The 21,553-nt window shown below is 41.9% G+C and overlaps 2 protein-coding genes and 1 pseudogene across 2 annotated transcripts in view; 2 read left to right on the top strand and 1 right to left on the bottom strand.

Annotated features, from left to right (window-relative positions):
- Positions 1-696: 696 nt before the first annotated feature.
- Positions 697-8,183, top strand: exosc7 (exosome component 7). Its single transcript, XM_038966406.1, has 8 exons — positions 697-798; positions 998-1,099; positions 1,229-1,323; positions 1,438-1,603; positions 5,449-5,519; positions 5,670-5,793; positions 5,970-6,125; positions 8,024-8,183. Exons 1-8 carry the CDS (start codon positions 742-744, stop codon positions 8,126-8,128), a joined length of 876 nt encoding a protein of 291 aa, XP_038822334.1. The 5' UTR covers positions 697-741; the 3' UTR covers positions 8,129-8,183.
- Positions 8,184-8,217: 34 nt separating this feature from the next.
- On the top strand, positions 8,218-9,903 carry LOC120022406 (annotated as a pseudogene).
- A 930-nt stretch (positions 9,904-10,833) lies between these two features.
- The window catches only part of cdcp1b (CUB domain containing protein 1b), a 30,252-nt gene continuing 19,532 nt past the window's right edge, over positions 10,834-21,553 (bottom strand). Inside the window, exons 5-12 of the mRNA XM_038966504.1 lie at positions 20,215-20,424; positions 18,933-19,289; positions 18,421-18,780; positions 17,955-18,152; positions 15,587-15,949; positions 12,928-13,284; positions 12,017-12,104; positions 10,834-11,871 (exon numbers count right to left, since the gene is read on the bottom strand). Coding sequence (XP_038822432.1) covers positions 11,349-11,871; positions 12,017-12,104; positions 12,928-13,284; positions 15,587-15,949; positions 17,955-18,152; positions 18,421-18,780; positions 18,933-19,289; positions 20,215-20,424 — 2,456 coding nt within the window. The 3' untranslated portion in view covers positions 10,834-11,348. The remainder of the gene's footprint in view (positions 11,872-12,016; positions 12,105-12,927; positions 13,285-15,586; positions 15,950-17,954; positions 18,153-18,420; positions 18,781-18,932; positions 19,290-20,214; positions 20,425-21,553) is intronic.

Below are 21,553 nucleotides of genomic sequence, written 5' to 3'. Positions count from 1 at the left end.
TCTGTTTGGAGTAAACGGTTTGCAACAGAATCAGCATAATGATTACACCCCAGGACTAGCATTCATAGGCATTAGCTGCTCTAGCATGGTTATGGAAAGTGGTGTTTCCTAAGGAAATTACGCCAATTTCCCCTGTTTTCTTCTCACCATTAAATCGAGTTGAGGAGGAAATCGGCGCCTTTGCAGCCTGAATGGAGAATGTTTTATGTTTGAACCGGTCCACGGGGGATACAAGTGTAGCCTGCTGCATGGACTCCCTTTGGATGGTAAGATGAAACGACTCAATATCGCCATCTGCCGTCCTTTGGGCTATGCATCTAACTCAATTTAAACTCCAACTGCACTATAAAGTAGTCTTTTGCAAAATATCATCCCTCGCCTACTTTTATGTAATAACTATAGCTATTTGGTTCATAAAAATATCCAAGTTAAAACATAGCAGTAATCAAAGAAATATCGATCTTAAAATTGTCTGAGTTTGAATGCATAACAAGCCAAATCATTGACATGTTATCTCAAAGGCTATGAAGTACAAATTCAAACAGTCCAAAAACATACACAATTCCGGGCATTTGAATCGAATGGTAGAACTGTGTTGATTTGTACACTGATCCAGCATCAATCTGGATAGTTTCTGCCACTGAGGTACAATAAGAAGCTTAGTTTTATCTGTGCCTTTTTGCCGCTCTTTGATGACGTACACAGCGGAAGAACACATGAGGTATTTTAGTGCAACGCATCATGGCTACTGTACAAGTCAGTGAGGCTGAAAAGGTGTATATTTTGCATGGTGTACGGGTAGGTGGTATTCTGAAAGATATTGCTACATGCTCTTGTTCAGTTTACCTTTTTGCGTGAATTCATTGTTTTATGGCTAGCTGTCTTTCTTTACCACAGCGAAAGGCATCCTTTTGACATAGCTAGCTAACAAGCTAACGTTAATGCCAGAATGTGACAAGATATTGTTCTTATGTTCTATTGTCATTTTTTTCACCAGGATGACTTACGGGTTGATGGTCGAGGATGCGAGGACTACAGACACATGGAGATTGAGACAGAAATGGTGTCAAATACAGATGGCTCAGCCAAAGTGACACTGGTAATTTCAATGCTCCTTGCGAAACAATGTTGCACATCAAAAAACTAACACAGTGGAATCTGACATGTCAGACAGTGAGATACATGTATCATATCCCTGCATTCAATATATGTGTCTTGTCCCTTGCAGGGGCATACAGACGTGCTAGTGGGAGTCAAAGCTGAAATGGGAAAGCCAAGGCCCATGGTCCCAGATGAAGGCTACCTGGAGTTTTTTGTTGATTGGTGAGTGCATTGTTGTTTTGGTTGGAGTACAGTATAAATCTAATATGAGGGACACTGGTGGTAGTGTTGTAACAAGTCATCTGATGAATCACTCTCTTCTTGTACCCCTCCTAGCTCTGCCAATGCCACACCAGAATTTGAGGGTCGGGGTGGTGATGAGCTGGGCATGGAGTTGAGCAACACCCTCTACAAAGTGTTCAACAACAGATACAGTGTGGACCTGAAAAGCCTCTGCATCAGCCCAGGGGAACACTGCTGGGTGCTCTATGTGGACGTGCTGGTGAGTGACTGACATGGCAACGGGGCCTCAAAGTAGAGGTCTTAACAGGTTCCAAAATGGATCTGTGGCTTTCCCACCCGACGCGATATGCATCAATTAATTATTTTTAAAAAACGTTCCGAATGGACCCAAGGACAGTCAGACCCGTTCCGAAAAGGCCTGTGGCAAAACCGACCCGTGCCGTTTCGGACCCGAGAGACCCGTTCAGATCTGAGTAGAAAGAGAGAGAGAAACCTCCGACCTGGTGCTACCAGCACCCTCAAAAGAACGATATTGGCCAAATGATCCACAGTTGCATGTCCTTAACTGCCTATAACAAATTACCAAAAAACTATTTGCTTCGTTGTGTAGCATATTCAAAACTTCATAGCCTATTGTTTTATTGGTTTTTACTTTCCTAAAACAATAATTGTTGACCTCATGGTTTAGATGTTGGAGATTTGAGCGCTAAATGCTTTAGGTCATTGCTTGCATTTAGGCCTATAGTCCACTGTAGGATATTGATATTTAAAAATATATATATATATGAAAGAAGAAAAGCTTAGGCCTTAAAGAAACCGCTAGAAAGATAGAGAGATGCCGGCTCCGTGTTCCCAAACCACTATGCATTCTTTATCCTTGTCAGATAGGCTATTACCGCTGTACAGATAAAGGTGTACAGAAGGAGGCAAATTCGTTAATTTTCAACCAGATTATTATGTTGTTGTTTTTTTATAAAGATGAGCATTACATTGTTCAATGAATAAAGGTGAAACTCTGGTAGGCCTAAAACATTCTTCCTCACTGCAAGTTCAACAGCAGGTGTCAATTGAAGCTCTGGTGCTAGGGGCGGACTTAGTGATTTGGAGGCCCCAGGCGAGGGCCAGTCTGATTGTCCAACAAATCACTTCAAAAAGTAGGTCACCTTTTACATCCAAAATAATTCCAGCATCCAAACAGTGCACTGTGCACCTGCCAGCTTTTCTTCAAATCGCAAGTGGCTGAAACTACTGTATCTCACCGGAGAGAGCATCCGAGCGAGCGAAACGGCGCCCCTCTCTAGGTTTTACTACATGTAGCGCATGTATCTGATGGCCATGTCTGGCCCCCAAAAATTGTATTACATGCTATACTCTTTTTGGCCAGACAGCATCGATACATGGGCTACACATGCATATCATTTGCCTTGACGATGATGGCAGTATTATCAGCAGCACCTGTCTTTTTACTAAAGAAACGCGTATTGTATACCCTTAGAGTCTAAGGGCCCGGCGCTGGGTTTCTCCTAAGCTAGCCTCTTTGACAACCAGGCTTCCTTAATACGGGTAAGCCTGGGGAGGTTTATGGCCAAAAAATTGCTAAAAAGGGTTTACGCGGTGTAAATCAGTGACCCCGCGCTACATGTCAAACCAATCAAATGCCTTGCTTGGGCGGAGCGCCAATAGTGCTCACTAGATTAGTGTCGTAGGTGCAACAGTTTGCGCAGATTCTTTTTACAGTATGGTGGGAAATCGCTGATTTAAAACCTCAGCAAATGTTGGCGTATGTCCATTTTGTGTATAGAGCACAGTTCTGACAAGACAGATTTATATTTTTCCTCCGGGTGTTCTTTCATTTTCTGCGGTTGCAAACTAGCGTACGGAACAACTCTCTGCAAAATGTCCCTCCCGGTCTGAAAACGGTGACGAACCTAACACGTAGCACCAACAGGCATGTGGGGGGAGGGTTCTTAAAATGTAACATCCAATCAAAATCTTGCTGCTGGGAGCCAACGGACCATTCAAACGGTTTTTGCAATTCTACAGACCTCCGAAGGGAGGCGTGACAGCGATGTGATTTTGGAGGTATTGCGACGCTTCTACTAAGCTAAAATATGGAATTGTTTTAAGATGTTCGTACCACGGATACGTTGGCTATCTGATGTAGAATTTTAGGACAAAAGGAAGAATGTTTTGAAGTGTCTGTCCTGTATCTGAGAGAGATTTGGAAAAAAATGTTTTTAACCGTGGTTTTAGCTGTGACGTGGAGATACCCTATTCCCTTCCATACATTTTTCGTCCCTGTACCGGGTTACCTTCAGACTAGTCCTGTGGCACTTGTGGGGGTTTTAGAGCAAAACGGGGGGAGTCTCATCTTTCCGTAGAGGTGTCATATTATTATTTTTATAAACTGGGTGGTTCGAGCCCTGAATGCTGATTGGCTGAGAGCTGTAGTATATCACGTTAATGACAAAACATGTATTTATACTGCTCTAATTACGTTGGTAACCAGTTTATAATAGCAGTAAGGCACCTCGGGGGTTTGTGGTATATGGCCAATATACCACGACTAAGGGCTGTATCCAGGCACTCTGCGTTGTGCTTAAGTACAGCCCTTAGCCGTGGTATATTGGCCATATACCATAGCCCCTCAGGCCTTATTGCTTAAGTAGACCAAACCGTTCGGACACTGCAGACGTTTTCGTGACAAGACTGAATTTCGAGATGTCGCCTGGTCTGACAAACACAGCTGTAGTTCTGCCACCTTCCACTGCAGATGTGGAATGACGACATCAGCAGATGTGGTGGATTGAAGTGCAGCCCATGTTTAAATTATTATATATATTTTTTAACTCTAGCTTTAACAGACAGCTTTTGAGTGTGATTGTTTTGGTTATTTATTGTCTCGGAGCATGGGGGACCTCAAGCGGATAAATTATTATATGTACAGTACCAGTCAAAAGTTTGGACACCTACTCGTTCAAGGGTTTTTCTTTATTTTTACTATTTTCTACATTGTAGAATAATAGTGAAGACATTAACTACGAAATAACACATGGAATCATGTAGTGACCACAAAAGTGTTAGACAAAAGGTTTTTCCTATTCATGGTTTGAGTGCGAGTTGCCCCTATAGCAGGCCTACCAGTAATTCTATTTCATTGCTACAAATAGAGCATTACAGTTGGAACTTAATTAGGCCAAAGAAAATGTCTCAGAATGAAATAAAAACACTTATTGCATATTTAAAGAACTGGTTTAAACCTTCACAAAAGTTTTGAACAGGCTAGGCCTATATTGCAGCAATTACCAACAAAGGTGAGTTCCCACTGTAGGCCTACAAATGACAGCAATAGGCTAGTGATATTTATTTTACAACAGGCCTTCAGTAGGGGTGCGTGGGTAAAATCACTGGGGAAGTTGAGACAGAAAATGTAAAGGCATATTACAATATGTGTTATGGATAATTGCGTTGTTTGCTCTGTAACCTGTTAGTTCATATACTGTACCTTGCACCCGTGATATATAGGCCTAAAAAGACAGTGGCAGAATACATTCAACCACACCTTTTTGTTTCATCACAAAACCTGGAGAGCGACCTCTGTCTAGTGAAGTCCACAAAGCATATTGCATGTCACAAATGGTTACATGACCTGCTAAACAACTATTGATTTAGAACCACGGAGAGTTACCGTAAGTCGCAAAGAAAACAGGAGCTGCCTCCACTATTCCAGCACCATTTCAACATCCATCAAATCACCTCTGCTTAGTCTAATACAGTGACAACTAAAAGATACCAAAAACGATTTAGTCCAGTCGACTTAGACTTAGAATTAGTGCATTCATGTTAGGTGAGTGAGACAACATATCACCATCGGGGTGGGGGGGGGGGAGGAAAGAGAAGAGCGTTGACTGAGCTGAGCGGGAGCTGCCCTCCGTAGGGCTGGGAGGGCCAAGAGACCAGAGGTGGCAGGAGTGCTCGGGTTGGGATGTAGGGTAGCCTGAAGGTAGGGAGGGACAGTTCCCCTTTCAAAGTGTAATTGGTCTCGTTTATTTATTTGTGTGTGTGTGTGTGTGTGTAGTCATCACTTTTTGTTTTGTTTCTCAGCTCCTGCAATGTGATGGAAATCTTTTTGATGCCATCTCTGTTGCCATTAAAGCAGCTCTCTTCAATACAAAGTAAGGCGCTAAGCTTCAGTTACCACTTTGCTCATTAAATTGCAAGAAATAGATGCTGTGATTTCATAAAGTCTGTCCTACAGAGCTCCAGCAATAGAACATCTAGTCCTGAGTCAAACGCTTTCTTGACTTTCCCTCTCTTCCCGACAGAATTCCCAAAGTGCACATCTCTGAGGATGAGGAAGGAGGGAAGGAAATAGAGCTGTCAGACGACCCCTATGACTGCATGCGACTCAATGTGGAGAACGTTCCCTGCATCGTGACCTTGTGCAAGGTGGGTTCGGTCATTGACATGGCAACACCTGCTGAGATGGTATTATTAGTGTAACAAATCACATCATTTACATGAGTACATAAGTTTAGTTTAGACAAATATAGTAAGCTGGATGGTTTTGTCCACAAATTATGGTTAGTCACACATTATTTGTGTGTGTCCTCGTCTCACTCCAGGTGGGCCATAGGCACGTGGTGGACGCCACGCTGCAGGAGAAGGCGTGTTCAGTGGCCAGCCTGATCATCTCTGTCACACACAAGGGGACGGTCACCTGTGTCAGGAAGGTGGGGGGAGGAAGCCTGGACCCAGAGAGCATCTTTGAGATGACAGAGGTGAAATAGGATGCCTCTTTTTCATACCATCTGTCTTCACCCAGGCAAACTTATTAGCATAGAATGTTCAGTTGTATCAAATTTTAACCTTATCAGCACAACACAAAGTTGGTTACTCAATTACACCTTTTGTGTAGAGGAAATTCATGAAGTGTGTGAATGTACAGTTTATTTTATTTATGTGAATGCATTGCAATGTACAGTGCATTCAGAAAGTATTCAGACCCCTTCCCTTTTTCCCCATTTTGTTACGTTATAGCCTTATTCTAAAATGGATTTTCAAAAATCACCAATCTACGCACAATACTCCATAATGACAAAGAGAAAACTGTTTTTTAGACGTTCTTGCAAATGTGTTAAAAATAAGACGCACAAGTATTCAGCCCCTTGCTTATTCACATAATTATTGAGATCCTTTGCTTTGAGCACCGAAATTGAGCTCAGGTGCATCCTGTTTCCATTGATCATCCTTGTGATGTTTCTACAACTTGATTGGACATGATTTGGAAAGGCACACACCTGTCTATATAAGGTCCCACAGTTGGCTTGCATGTCAGAGCAAAAACCAAGCCATGATGTCGAAGGAATTGTCAGTAGAGCTCCGAGACAGGATTGTGTCGAGGCACAGATCTGGGGAAGGGTACCAAAACATTTCTGCAGCATTGAAGGTCGCCAAGAACACAGTGGCCTCCATCATTCTTAAATGGAAGAAGTTTGGAACCACCAAGACTCTTCCTAGACGTGGGCACCTGGCCAAACTGATCAATCGGGGCAGAAGGGCCTTGGTCAGGGAGGGGAGCAAGAACCCGATGGTCACTCTGACAGAGCTCCAGAGTTCCTTTGTGGAGATGGGAGAACCTTCCAGAAGGACAACCATTTCTGCAGCACTCCATCAATCAGGCTTTTATGTTAGAGTGGCCAGATGGAACCTCTCCTCAGTAAAAGGCACATAACAGCCTTCTTGGAGTTTGCCAAATGGCACATACTCTCAGACCATGAGAAACAAGATTATCTGGTCTGATGAAACCAAGATTGAACTCTTTGGCCTGAATGCCAAGCGTCACATCTGAAGGAAACCTCGCACCATCCCTATGGTGCAGCATCATGCTGTGGGGATGTTTTTCAGCGGCAGGGACTCTGAGACTAGTCAGGATTGAGGGAAAGATGAAAGGAGCAAAGTACAGAGAGATCTTTGATGAAAACCTGCTCCAGAGCACTCAGGACCTCAGCCTGGGGTGACGGTTCACCTTCCAACAGGACAACGACCATAAGCACACAGCCAAGACAATGCAGGAGTGGCTTCCGGACATGTCTCTGAATGTCCTTGAGTGGCCCAGCCAGAGCCAGGACTTGAACCCGATCGAACATCTCTGGAGAGACGTGAAAATATGTCTGAAAGTAATGATGGACTGTCATTTCTCTTTGCTTATTTGAGTTATTCTTGCCATAATATGGACTTAGCCCTATTTGGTAAAAGACCATCTTCCGTATACCCCCCTACCTTGTCACAAGACAACTGATTGGCTCAAACGTATTAAGGAAAGAAATTCCGCAGTTTTTAACAAGGAACACATGTTAATTGAAATGCATTCCAGGTGACTACCTCATGAAGCTGGTTGAGAGAATACCAAGAGTGTGCAAAGTTGTCATCAAGGCAAAGGGTGGCTACATTGAAGAATCTCAAATTCAAAATATATTTTGAATCGTTGAACATTTCTTTTGGTTACTACATGTGTGTAATTTCATAGTTTTGATGTCTTAACTATTATTCTACAATGTATTTTTTTAAATAAAGAAAAACCCTTAAGAATAGGTGTGTCAGCTTTTGACTGGTACTGTGTGTGTATATATATCTCCAACACAAACATATTCTGATGCTCTGTTGTGTGTCTCTACAGACAGGGAAACGGGTAGGGAAAGCCCTCCACGCCCCACTCATGGAGCTTCTGCAGGAGGAGGAGAGTCTGGGAAAGAAGAGACAGAAAGTGGGCTTTCTTGGTTAGCATCACTGTTTTTGTAATTGTTTACTATTCTAATAAAGCTTTTTTTATTTGTACAGTCTGTTTTTCCTTGTCTGTTTTCGAAGAAAAGTATGAAAGGTATTTTTATTTAAAGACTTATGCAATGTGTCTTCCTTACATGTCAAAGCAGGGAAATTCTGAATCACCAATACAAATTGTGTATGGGTATTTTGAACAGTGTCTTCTTGGCATTCAAATGGCTCCAATAAAAACTAAAGCCCCTTTTGAGTCTTCAGGTTGGCCAGGATTTCACAAATGTTCAGCATTAAGTGTAGTTCATATCAAAAGTGCTTATACTGTGTATCTTTTCAACTGTATATGTTTTTCTGTAATTGAGTAGATACAACTCTGAAAGTCGCTGTGTCCTATTGTCCTTGCCACGTGTTCGTGTCATCAGAGGAGCATAAAGTGCACAGCCGAAGAGCAGATGTGAGACTTGACCATTTCCACTTCGTAAGAGCCCTGGCCTGGGGCGTCTGCTCTGTGCTGCCTTAAATGTAAAATGAGAGGAGACTGGTCGAAAGAAACACGTCTGTTTACTACTTCACCATTTAAAAACCTGACCAAAAAAATGTAAGCCAAGAAATGAAGTTACATTGCAATCATATTAGAGATCATTTAGTTGATCATTAAGTGAGTAAGATGTCATTTGACTCATAGAACCACTATTGTTCTCTTTCAAAGTACAGGGTGGGGACCACTGGGACGCCCAGACATAAAACAAGGATGTCAGTGCATGCGATGTCTCGGACTGGGAGAGTATCAGGTCCTAAGGTTGAACAGGTCAATTACACATTTATTTTCCTTTTGTGGAAGTGAGAGGGGAGAAATTGCCAGGCTCTACATTGAAGTAGTCATTCAACATTCCAGCAGGAAGAAAAAGGTGGATGCCTTAAATATATTCTGACAATTATATAGTGTATTTCCAGTGTTTAAATTGTTTTTAGTCAAATAAGTTAGAATTTGAGAACATTTTTGTTACACACAGCTCTCATTTTCCATAAGATTAACTGCAATACAAATATCTGGCATTGCCACCTTACTGGAGCAGGAGCCTAGTGCTCAAACTTTGTGTCCTCTTTAATTGAGTCCATCCTGTTTTCCACCTGTGTCTGTTCTGTGGTGCTGCTGGACCCCAGATGAAGGCAAAGATGCACCCATAGAGGAACTACAGAAGCAGATCAATGACATTGTTCAGGATCTAAATATTACGAAGGAGCAACAGGCTTTGAAGTTAGGTGAGATTCACACAGACTGGTATTGTGCAGGACCCTTTGGACATAACAGTATTTTTGTTTTAACACTTCTAAAGGCGCTCTGACAGTACAGTTTCCAGCTGGTAGAATTGAATTTTAAATGTTCTCTTGGCTCCTCAGTTTGTTTGAAAGGGGTCAAGGTTCATGGCAGGTGTTTCCTGGAAGAGCTACCACACAGCCTTTGACAACTGCATTGCCCTTGGGGGTGTTATCAGTAACCCCTTGTCCAAGGACTAGAACATCCATCTCAGTGACTACATCCACCATCACATTGGCCCAGATGAGCTGATCTGGCTGGACATCAGTGACATGGTGACTGAAAGCAAATGGATGGACCAGACAGGCAACAGCATCCTCTACAAGAACTGGAACTCTGATTCCAGATCCCCAAAGACAAATAGTTCCCAGAACTGTGCCATCCTCTCAGAGTCCATTGGTGGGAAATGGTTGGACAAGAACTGTAATGAGAAGGCCTCTGTCTACGAGTTCAACATCATCTGAGGAGTGCCATTTATTTTATCTGCATTTCCCCTGCTTGAATTATATGTTTTGTTGCCTACCAAAAAAGCATACCTTATTTTCAACAATGAATGCTTTAAACCCCTGAATTTTGGACCTTTTAGAAAGAGTTACTTTTCTAGAGCCAGACAAAAATAACAGGTGAAACACTGGTACATGGAGAATTCTTTGTAAAATATAATGGAGTGGTTTCCTGGACACAGATTGAGGATTATCCAGGACTAGGATTAATCTGCCTCAATGACACATTTTCATGTGAATTTGCATATTGTTTTGTACATGTATGAAATCCTTCAATTTACTATCCAGATTTTTGGTACTTAATCCAACACTTTCCTATCTAATTGACAATAATTATTTCAGAGAACTAGCCTTTGAATACTTGTTTGTTTTATCACACAATGGCTAGACTGATATCTGAAAAATATATAAAAAACTAAATAGTTATTAAATTAGAATGTAAACCCAACTACTACACTTTACTGAACAAAAAATATTTTTGGGAATGTTCAATGAACAGTGATTATAATATATATATATTTGTTTTTACCTTCGTACTGAGGACAAGATTTTAAACCAAAGTTTATTGCCACAATCTGATGACCCTTGGCTTCTGGCTAAAGGTTTGGTTGTTTCCTGTAAAAGTCCCTCCACAGATACTCAATGGTAACCATTCCAATGAAAACCTTCCAAACAATCGGTCTTCCGCGGGTCAAGGTTATAACAAGCTACAAGACAGGACTTAAAAAGGTCACAGGTTTTAGCCAAAGGATGAAATAGTCACTTTTCCCCATAACAAGGAAACCTTTTGTATTTTTTTTGTAAGTTTTAGTGTTTTGGAATGATTACCTTGTCTATCCTAAAAAAAACGGTATTATTCACAATATCACACTGTACACTTTCACAGACCACTCAAAATGTCAAATTAATTTATTAACAGAATTGGCAGAGAAAAAGTTTGGCAATGTCTAAAAATACATTTACAGAGAAAAACCTTTGGCAAAACAGCATACACAATGCAAAAAAAGCTAAAAGTAACCCAAGGTTACTCATTAGATACAAAACAAGCAACCCTGCTCCTAAATCCATGGCACACCAGTGGCCCAGGGCAACATTCATTCTATTAAGTACATACTAGCATATAAAACAAACATAAAATACAATCAAGAAATATACACAAAAAACCAAGTCGACCAGTTTTGTAGAAACAGAAGAGGCACCATGTGCTGTCTCAGAAATTGCTTTCAAGGAGCTTGGAGGAAGCGTAGACTCAGAGGCTCCAATGAAATGTAGTACCAGTGATGTCTGATGGTCTTATGCAGTAGACAACACACCACTAATGCAAAGGCACATTTACGCTCCATTTCTACACTGCAGTGAACTTGCAACAATGTGAAATGATTAACAGTAGTCCATCTCACAGTATGCTAAATGGATTCCTCCCCATCCGAGATCTCTGGATCTAGGATTTGGTCTGCACCCGACAGTCGAATCGTATTTATATCCCCAGTGCTCTTGAACGTGTACAGCTCGTTGTCCACCATCCTGCGGTCCATGAAGCCCATGCTGTTGTGACGGTTTATGGGCGTGCGAGGTCTTGATGGCATGAAGGATTCCGACGGGTCCAGGAAAGGTCTGTACATGTCTTTCTCAGGCAACAGTTCAGGCTCATGGTCTGCAGCAGTCTCTGTGATCTCTGGCACTCCGTCCTGGAGCGGCATGAATGTCCGGTAGGTGTCGACCGGCTGTCCTTGGAAGTGGGCCTGGATGGTGCCCACGTAGCTGGGCTCGCGGAGCAGGTGGCCATACACCATGGTGTCTTCGATGGAGGCGTAGACGTGAGACTCATTGTCCGACCGGGTTTTGTGGAACATGCCGTCGCCTGGGATGAAGATATTCCCTTTCCTTACGTAGATGGAAGCCTCATTGACCATCGTTCTTTTCTTCTTCCTGAAAAGCACGAATGAGGAATATAAATTGTTTTGAGTCAGACAAACTACAGGGGGGGGGGGAAACAGCCAAGTCATACAATGACCTTGGATTGACCTAAACATCAAAGCTATACAGATTGTTTTGGTGAGGCAGGTGTTCTCACCTTATCACCAAGCAGACGACTGTCAGCACAATGAGCATAAGGAGCAGCACTGCTCCCACAGCCCCCAGAATGCCGCCCTGGAGCAGCACTATAGAGACACACACAAGAAGATAATCCTGATTAGATATGGTAAGAATTAGACAAATATAGCAGCATGTACTGTAGCAATGAAATGGGGTGCTGGTTTATGAGCAGGCTGAAAGACAGTTGCATGGAAGCATTATACTGTACATCCTCCCTTGTAACAAAGTTACTCCCATGTAACAATTCAAAACACTATGGCAAGTTTCAAGTTGATTGAGCAAAGAGAAGTGGAGTTATAAGGGTTTCATTTAGGGTGTAAATAATGTTTTACAAAGATTCCATTTTCTCATCTTTTGACGGATTGCTTAGATTTTCTCAAATCGTACTAGAGACAGTAATACTTGCTAAGAGTTAAGGTTCACAACTGAATTGCATGCTGTTTATTTATACTTTATTTATTTTTTTATCAACACCTGCTTTGGCATACACCTTCCTACCCTCAAGAACATCAGTCAGTTTCAAGTTGATAGAGTGAAGAAAAGTTGAATTAGGGTTTGAATGAGAGAGCAATATTATTTTGTAGAAAGTTACGCTTTTCTCTTCCATCTTTTGACATATCGCTGAGCTTTTTTCATACTTTGTAGAGGGATGAACATATATTCTGAGTTGAGTCAAGCTTCACTGCCAGCACCCCTAAATACAGTGCTGATGATTATGAGACCATCATGTATCCCTAATAAGTGCCCTACGTGTATTAATGTCATATAAGAAATATAAACAATTGTTTTCATTTTCCCTCAAATTTAAGATCTCTTAAAGAGAAAAATGCTAGAATTATGCAGATATCTTGTCACAACTCCAGAATAACATTACAAACAGGTCCTTACTGCTAGTATTCTGCAGGGTGACCTTGCTGAGCACACTGAAGTGTCTGTCCTCCGGCAAACAGTTGGACATGTTGAGGTAGAAGCTCTCAGGGACCATCAGCTGGTCCCCTGCCGCCTCATCCTCCCTTTGACTCAATAGCTCCTCTGGAGAGCCCAGGGTCTGCACCTTGATGCACGTGTGCCCCTGGCCACACTTGGGCTGGCTGATGTTAGTGAACAGCAAGTTGGCCTGGAGGTGGCCCGGCAGATTGACGATCCAGGACACGGTGGAGTACGGCTTCATACCGCTGGGCCAGTTTGGGGTGGCCAGGAGGGCAGGGGAACCCATTCTGGGCTGGACAGTATATATGATGCTCTCTGATAGAGAAAAAGTAAGTGATGAGGAACAATCATTTCCAATACAGTTTGAACACAGTTGTTGAAGAGAGGGAGAATGGCATTTTCTACTGAATCAATTTTTAAAACAAACCCCCTTGCTATTGCTGTATTTCAGTGCCCTCTTGGGGATGTTACACAAGAAAACATAAAAAGGTAAGTGAAGAGGCTATTAAAGTAACTGTTCAGTGTTTCCAGATTTCTATGAAATGTGACCTGGCTTCTACACATCGCTTACAAGCCACTGATGCAGACATTTGGAACATCTACATTTTATAAAGTATAATAAATCCATGTAATATAGCCTACACCATCACAATAAATCCATTATTTATTTTAGACGGATCTAACGAAACATGATATGAAGTAAATGTGGTCCATTTCAGAAGAACAGAATAGCATACTCTGAGTTGTCTTTATGTTAGGTCCTGATCTGGCTATGCCATATGGCCGTGGGCTACACTAGTTCATTAAGCAGACAAGATTTGCTTAGAATTGCGTGGCATAATTGTATATTATTTTATAGTATGAAGAATACAATTGAACAAAGCTGAATAAAATAAAGGATATTTTCTCCAAACGATTTGAGGGAGTGCGCACATGCGGCTATTCTATGTTGAGCGGTTAACAAAGAAATAAGTACTCCTATATGCTTAATTTAGAGTTAATCATGTATCTTTAGTTCTACCAACGTTGGGCTATATGTTTGGATTTTTATACATTGTAAGGCTGCATGAGACTAATGGTGATTTGAAAAAAGTCGCTTGAAAGGCATGAGCTCTACTTTGTTTTTTGCGCAGGCTGTACACACTTCAAATGTCTCTCACTCACAATTTGACAAGCACTTGATAATGCCTTGAATTTCCCAGCGGCATCCCCTTTGTGGCCGTAATGCTCCTTTAAAAAAATCCATGCCTTTTGCGGCCTGTGGCCGTTGAGCCCTTGGGCTAAATATAATAATTATAATTCTCTCCCTGAGTGCTACGAAGCACCTCTCACTCACATGGCTCTCCATCACGTGATCGGGTCTTTCTCACAGGCTACAAGTGAAGACTGACATTGGGGATGCAACTGCGCACGTCCTTATCCAATTCCAAGGTGCATATTGAAGATATTGGAAGAACGGTCCACATTTACTTTTTGTCAGCGAACAAGATGAGTAGGCCAAATGAACAAAAGCACTAGCCTATGTCAATCTACTATCCCTCATAGTACAAAAGTTGACATTCTATTCTGTGCGACTAATAAATATTCCAAACAGTTTTGGGATGTGATAGATCCCAAATGAATACAACCACTAGCAACAAAAAAACATTTTTTATGCTGGGCATCATTCACAAGTGATAGGCTAATATTGTCACCCATCAGACGATTCTTGATTTTATGTTGTATTTACATATACTAAATAATGTCTGTGTGAAATTTGTTCTGATTTAGAACAAACCATTATCATGCACCTGTATCGAAACAGGGGCAGGGGGAAAAATACATGACATCTATGCACTTAAATAGCGAATGGAGGACGCTTTTCCCTGTGGTTTATTTCCATGCCAGCCAGGTAAGCCATACTCCTGTTGTAAAGATAAACAATGTGATTAATATTAGGAAAGTTCCGAAATAAATAGAGTAGGCCTAGTCTATAGAAAGCTGATAGGATCCTCATCTTTTTAATAGAGGCCATCACTCTGTTTTCTCACGCAATTGCATAGCATATAAAAATGTTGACCAACATGAATTCGTGGGCTCTCATGAAGTGTTTGATTAGATTTTCAAATACTTTTGCATTGATGTAAGAGTGATTATATGGACAATATAGTGCTGAGTACCAGGCAGTTAGCAAGTTTGGTAGGCTACTAATGACCAGCAGCAGCATCAGAGCTTGGAGAAGCCTAATTACCGTGACTAAACTGTCACATGGAATTTGACTGCCTTCATGACACGCGACCGCCGCTGTGGCGGTAATATGGTCACTGTAACAGTTCTAGGCATACCCCAACAACAGAATGGTGTGAGCGTATACCGTTCATTAAAAATATTCATTATAAATATACTGCTGATTGGCCAGCTCCTCTTCCTCAGAAGTATGACATCATACTCTATGAGGAAATAGCAAATATTTTTTAAACGGTGTTTTTGAAGTGAATTTATGCTTTGGCCACCAATGGGGATATAGGATGAGTCAATTTGGGTATGAGTTAAAATAATGAGATTGTCACTGGACAGTTACTTTAAAAGATTTAAAACGTGACAAAAAAAAGACTGCAAATCCGGTTAGTTAGCATACCTGAGATTTCGTCACTGAAGGACACATTGAGGAAAGGCCCTTGAATCAGGCTAAGGTCCTTGGCTGTGGCAGTGACAGAGACGTTGGAGTGCATTTGGACTTTGCGAATGATGCCTTCGGAGCAGAAGTAGCCAATGGAGGACCCATCACCCTCGGCTATGTGAAGGGAGACACTCCCATTGCACTCCTGTCCTGGCAGGGACTGCCTGAGGTTTCCTGTGGGGGACAGTAGATCCACAGTGCCATATACTGGGATGTTGAGGTGCCAGGTGAAGCTTTGTAGTAGCGTAGGGAGGCACGTCGGAATTTTGGGGACCGTGAGAAGAGTCCCGCTCACAGAGCATGAGTCCAAACTCTGGCATCCTGGAAAAGATCCACAAAGGCTTGAAGGGTTATAATGGTTTACATACAGTGTTTTCAGAGTATTCACACCCCTTTACTTTTTCCACATCTTGTTGTGTTACAAAGGGGGAATAAAATGGATTTGTCATTTTTTGTCAATGATCTACACAAAATACTCCAATGTCAAAGTAGAAAAAAAAAATCTAACATGTCAAAACAATCAAGAAAAATAAAAACTCTAATATATTCAACCCCCGGAGTCAATACATGTTAGAATCACCTTTGGCAGCGATTACAGCTGTGACTCTTTCTGAGTAAGTCTCTAAGAGACTTCCACACCCGGATTGTGCAACATTTGCCCATTATTCTTAAAATTCATTCTCTGTCAAATTCATTGTTGATCATTGCTAGACAACCATTTTTCAGGTCGCCATAGATTTTCAAGCAGATTTAAGTCAAAACTCTCGACATTCAGTCTTCTTGGTAAGCAACTCCAATCTAAATTTGGCTTTGTGTTTTAGGTTATCGTCCTGCTGAAAGGTTAATAAAATCTCCCAGGGTCTGGTGGAAAGCAGACAACCAGGTTTTCCTCTAGGATTTTGCCAGTGCTTAGCTCCATTCCATTTATTTTTTATCCTGAAAAACTGTCCTTAACGATTACAAGCATACCCATAACATGATACAGCCATCACTGTGTTTGAAAATATAGAGAGTGGTACTCAGTAATGTGTTGTATTTGCCCCACACATAACAGGGTATTCAGGCCAAATTTTGTACAGTATTACTTTAGTGCCCTGTTGCAAACATAATGCAATTTTTTGAATATTTTAGGCTTCCTTCTTTTCACTCTGGCAATTAGGTTAGTAAAAGCCTAAAATTATTTGGTTTTAAATATACTTCAGTATCAAAAGAAAACGTAATTGCTAAAATATACTTGAGTATCAAAAGTAAGAGTATGAATAATTTCAAATTCCTTATATTAAGCAAACCAGACAGCAAAATGTTCTTATCTTTTTAATTTACGGATAGCCAGGGGCACGCTCCAACACTCAGACATAATTTACAAGCATGTGTTTAGTGAGTTTGCCAGATCAGAGGCGGTAGGGTTGACCAGGAATGTTCTCTTGATAAGTGTGTGAGAATAGACCATTTTCCTGTCCTGCTAAGTATTCAAAATGTACTTTTGGGTGTCAGGGAAAATGTATGGAGTAAAAAGTACATTCTTTTTTTTTGGAATGTGAATTAAAAGTCAAGCATAAATTGTCAAGTAAAGTACAGATACCACCCCAAAAAATACTTAAGTAGTACTTTCAAGTATTGTTTTAGTACTTTCAAGTAAGTACTTTATACCACTGAAAATTAATAACTTCACCGTGCTCAAAGGGTTATTCAGTTACATCTAACAATAGATGCCCTTCTTTTCATTGGAAAACCTCCTTTGTGGTTGAATCTGTGTTTGAAATTCCCTGCTCGACTGAGTGACCTTTACAGATCAGTGTAAGTGTTGGGTACAGAGATGAGGTAATCATTACAAAATCATGTTAAACACCATTATTGCACACAGAGTGAGTTCATGCACCTTATTATGTGACCTGTTAAGCAAATCTTTACTCTTACAAACGGGTTGAATACTTAGTCTCATGACATTTCAGCTATTCATTTTTTATTAAATTTGTAAAAATTCACACATTTTCAAAAATAACAATCATTCCACTTTGACATTATGGGGTATTGTGTGTAGGCCAGTGAAAATAAAATCTCAGTTTAATCCATTTTAAATTTCAGGCTGTAACATGTGAAAAAGTCTAGGGATGTGAATAATTTCTGATGAATATTATTGGTCCATCACATCCTTAGATTTGGATAATACACAAAGACCATTTGTTCTAGCTTTGTCACGAAGATACTCTAACAAGCTTAAATGAGAATGGTATAGATACTGTCCATAGTACTATAGTTCCTATGTTCAAGGCTAGCTATTTTGGAAGCAATACATGCAATGCTACTGTAAGTATTGTTACAGTACCTATGGTTTTCGTGGCTGTCAGACGTAGGTCTTCACTTGGACAGTCCAGGAAAGAAAGACTTGCTTTGGTTCCTGAGGGAACGGTGATCTTCTCCTGGACCACAGAGTCCTTCCTCATCTCACAGTGGGAGTCAGAGCCTATCTTCTCAATGTGGAGGAATGGCCCTTCCTCCTCCGACAGATTCACAGTGCAGAGAACTGACCAGGGAATACAAGACAAACAGGCACAATCATCCTGAGAAATAGGTTACTGATCACCACTCAATTAATTTGATTGAATGATCAGGCTAATTTTAGGCCAAAAGTTTATAATGGAAATATTAGTGGTGTATTGGTTTTGAAAAGTCTAGGGTTGGTTTAACAGATTGCATGCACAGAATAAATACGCATCTTTGGATCTTATTTGTGATTGCTTACAGCACAATCGTGTCATATAACAATTTATGATCGCCAATAGTCTTTGTACCTGGATGGCCGCTCCTCATCACCGAGAGCCTGAAATGGAGGGACAGACCCTGTTTGGTCTTGTCGGTCTCACAGTTAAACAGGGTCATGGTGAAGCTGCCCTGCCTGTGTGTTGGCTGGGTGTCCGCCAGGGTCTTCTGGATGCCCTCCTCTCCCTCCTTGTCGTAAATCACCATTACGTTCTTCTTTCGGCAGAGAGGCGCCGTGTAATTCAGGAAGTTAACTGTGTAGTTATGCATGCCGGGCACCATGAAGTCCCACCTCATCAGGTCGCTGTCAGAGAAACCTCTAGGGTAGTTGGCTGAGAGAAAGTTTGTATCGGACACCCCACGAGGTAGGTTGACTTTTACCACAGCCAGCACTGGAAGGAAGAGGGTTAAATAAGGTATAATGAAATGAGTAATTCTGTCAATAGAGGGACACCGAATATATATAGGCTAATAGAGATGACCTCAGTGACCTCAACAGGCATTCATTTTCTATGGCTCCTCCAATAGCTGCCAGGACACTCACTTTTAATCTCCGGCCCAACAGTGACCTTGAAGTCCAGCGGCTCCAGCTTCCTGTCCCCAGGGACCTGCAGGGACACTCGGCCCTTGTACAGCACCTGGACCGTGGTGATGGTGCCATCTGGGCAGAACATGCCGATGGTGGCGGGCCCGGTGCGCTGGTACGTGATGATGGTGTAGGTATGCTCGTCAGGACAGGTTTCAGAGGGTGGGATCTGTCTCATTCCCGGTGATGGGAAGTCCAGCTGGAAGGACAGGCCGGGTGGAACCTTCAGGTCCCAGGTGAAGGTTCTGTTGAAGTCTGGGAAGAGGGAGGACTCCGCCTGGACGATGTTCCCGCTGCAGGTGATCTCTGTGCAATCTGGAGGAGGAAAAACATCCAATTAGCGACAGATTTTCATGCGAATATTCTAAAATCTGCATAAAGAAAATATGCGCATTTTCCCACCAGTGATGTTTCCACCAAACTAACTTGTTTCAGTGCGTGATGACGTAGTGCTCACAAAATGTACTTTTTCAGCTACATTTTAATGTACTGAATAAAAATCTAAAAGCTCAATGTGTCTCCATTGCATTTTCAACTCTGCCAAAGGTTTGGTCACAAAAACTGTTAAATAGCAAATGTGCCTACTCTGGTCTTGGCACATACGCTCTAGTCTACCGCTCAGATACAGTGCGGGTAGGCTGTGCGGGTAGGCTACTCTACATGATTAGATTATTATGGATGAGAGAATATTTGTATCTGTCAAACGGCAGTCAAGCATCGATCGTCACAAGAATAAGACCCTCAATATTTATTGGAAAGGAGCATCAAGCTCATCACCGTGTACCATGCCGTGGTAGTTCATCATCATCTATTCAATCTGTAGCCTAACAACCTGCATGGTTTCCCAAGTCGTAGTGGGAGGGCCACACACCGTATCATAACCTGACTCCAAGTTTACTTCGATATGATGATGATTATTATATAAATATTTGCGCATAATTAATTTTACAGACGCAAAAAGATCCCAACATGTTTAATGAACAAATGATCTGTGAGCATTTATAAAATGGTAACGAAGCCTCCTGTAGTTTCCATCCCAGCTTTTGAGATTTCGTTTTTATGGGGTATGACTATGTGGATGGAATCATGGTTAGTGAAGCTAACTGATGAGCAAGGGATTACACTTTTAAGACTCTCCTATTGGGTCCATTGTGCCAGGAAAGCTCAGTCAAGTGCTACTAGAAATCAGGTTTGGTCAGGGCCCTGTTGAGGCAAGGAAAATGGGTCAGAGGCGTCTTACCAATATCCCTGTTGATCTGCACACTGAAGACATCTTGTGGCTGTGGGCAGGTGAACATCACAGAGGTGTTGTGGGCGTCTTTCAGGACGAGTTCTTTGGGGCTGCAGGTAGGCCCCTCCCCAACACACACACTGCACTCTTTGGCTTTGGCGTCTCTGCTGATGGTGACGATAGTGTCTGGCTCTGGGGTCACTGACATCATCCGGCTCTCTGAGGAAGATTTGAAACATAAGCACTCAAAACTACACTGAACAAAAATATAAATGCAACAAGTGCTGGTCTCATGTTTCAGGAGATCCCAGAAATGTTCCATACGCACAAAAAGCTAATTTCTCTCAAATGTCACAAATTTGTTTACATCCCTGTTAGTGAGCATTTCTTCTTTGCCAAGATAATCCTGACAGGTACAGCATATCAAGAATCTGATTAAACAGCATGATCATTACACAGGTGCACCTTGTGCTGGGGACAATAAAAGGCCACTAAAATGTGCAGTTGTCACACAACACAATGCCACAGATATCTCAAATTTTGAGGGAGCGTGCAATTGGCATGCTGACTGCAACAATGTCCACCAGAGCTGTTGCCAGAGAATTGAATGTTAATTTCTCTACCATAAGCTGCCTCCGATGTTGTTTTTGAGAATTTGGCCCATTTCTTAAAGGTACACTACATACACAAAAGTATGTGGACCCCCTTTCAAATTGGTGGATTCAGCTATTTCAGCCACACCCATTGCTGACGGGTGTATAAAATCGGGCACACAGCCATACAATCTCCAAAGACAAACAATGGCAGTAGAATGGCCTGTACTGAAGAGCTCAGTGACTTTCAACAAGGCCCCGTCATAGGATGCCACCTTTCAAACAAGTCTGTTCGTCAAAATTCTGACCTGTTAGAGCTGCCCCTGTCAACTGTGCTGTTATTGTGAAGTGGAAACGTCTAGGAGCAACAACAGCTCAGCCGTGAAGTAGTAGGCCTCACAAGCTCCAAGAACGGGACCGGCAAGTGCTGAAGCGCGTAGCGCGTAAAAATCGTCTATCCCCGGTTGCAACACTCACTTCTCTAGAGTGATAAATCGCGGTTCACAATCTGGCAGTCTGACAGACAAATCAGGGTTTGGCGGATACCAGGAGAGCGCTACCTGCCCCAATGCATAGTGCCAACTGTAAACTTTGGTGGAGGAGGAATCATGGTTCGGGCTAGGCCCCTTAGTTCCAGTGAAGGGAAATCTTAATGCTACAGCATACAATGACATTCTAGACAATTCTGTGCTTCCAACTTTGTGGCAACAGTTTGGGGAAGGCCTTTCCTGTTTCAGCATGACAAGGGCCCTGGA

The sequence above is a fragment of the Salvelinus namaycush genome, chromosome 27, assembly GCF_016432855.1.
Source record: "Salvelinus namaycush isolate Seneca chromosome 27, SaNama_1.0, whole genome shotgun sequence".
In the NCBI taxonomy this organism is placed as follows: domain Eukaryota; kingdom Metazoa; phylum Chordata; class Actinopteri; order Salmoniformes; family Salmonidae; genus Salvelinus; species Salvelinus namaycush.
This window is presented reverse-complemented; position numbering and strand designations above follow the sequence as displayed.

Coding starts and splice junctions, on each gene's coding strand:
- exosc7 (XM_038966406.1), top strand. CDS start 742: ATGGCTACTGTACAAGTCAGTGAGGCTGAAAAGGTGTATATTTTGCAT. Junction 1,324..1,437: donor CTGGAGTTTTTTGTTGATTG/GTGAGTGCATTG, acceptor TACCCCTCCTAG/CTCTGCCAATGCCACACCAG. Junction 6,126..8,023: donor GCATCTTTGAGATGACAGAG/GTGAAATAGGAT, acceptor GTGTCTCTACAG/ACAGGGAAACGGGTAGGGAA.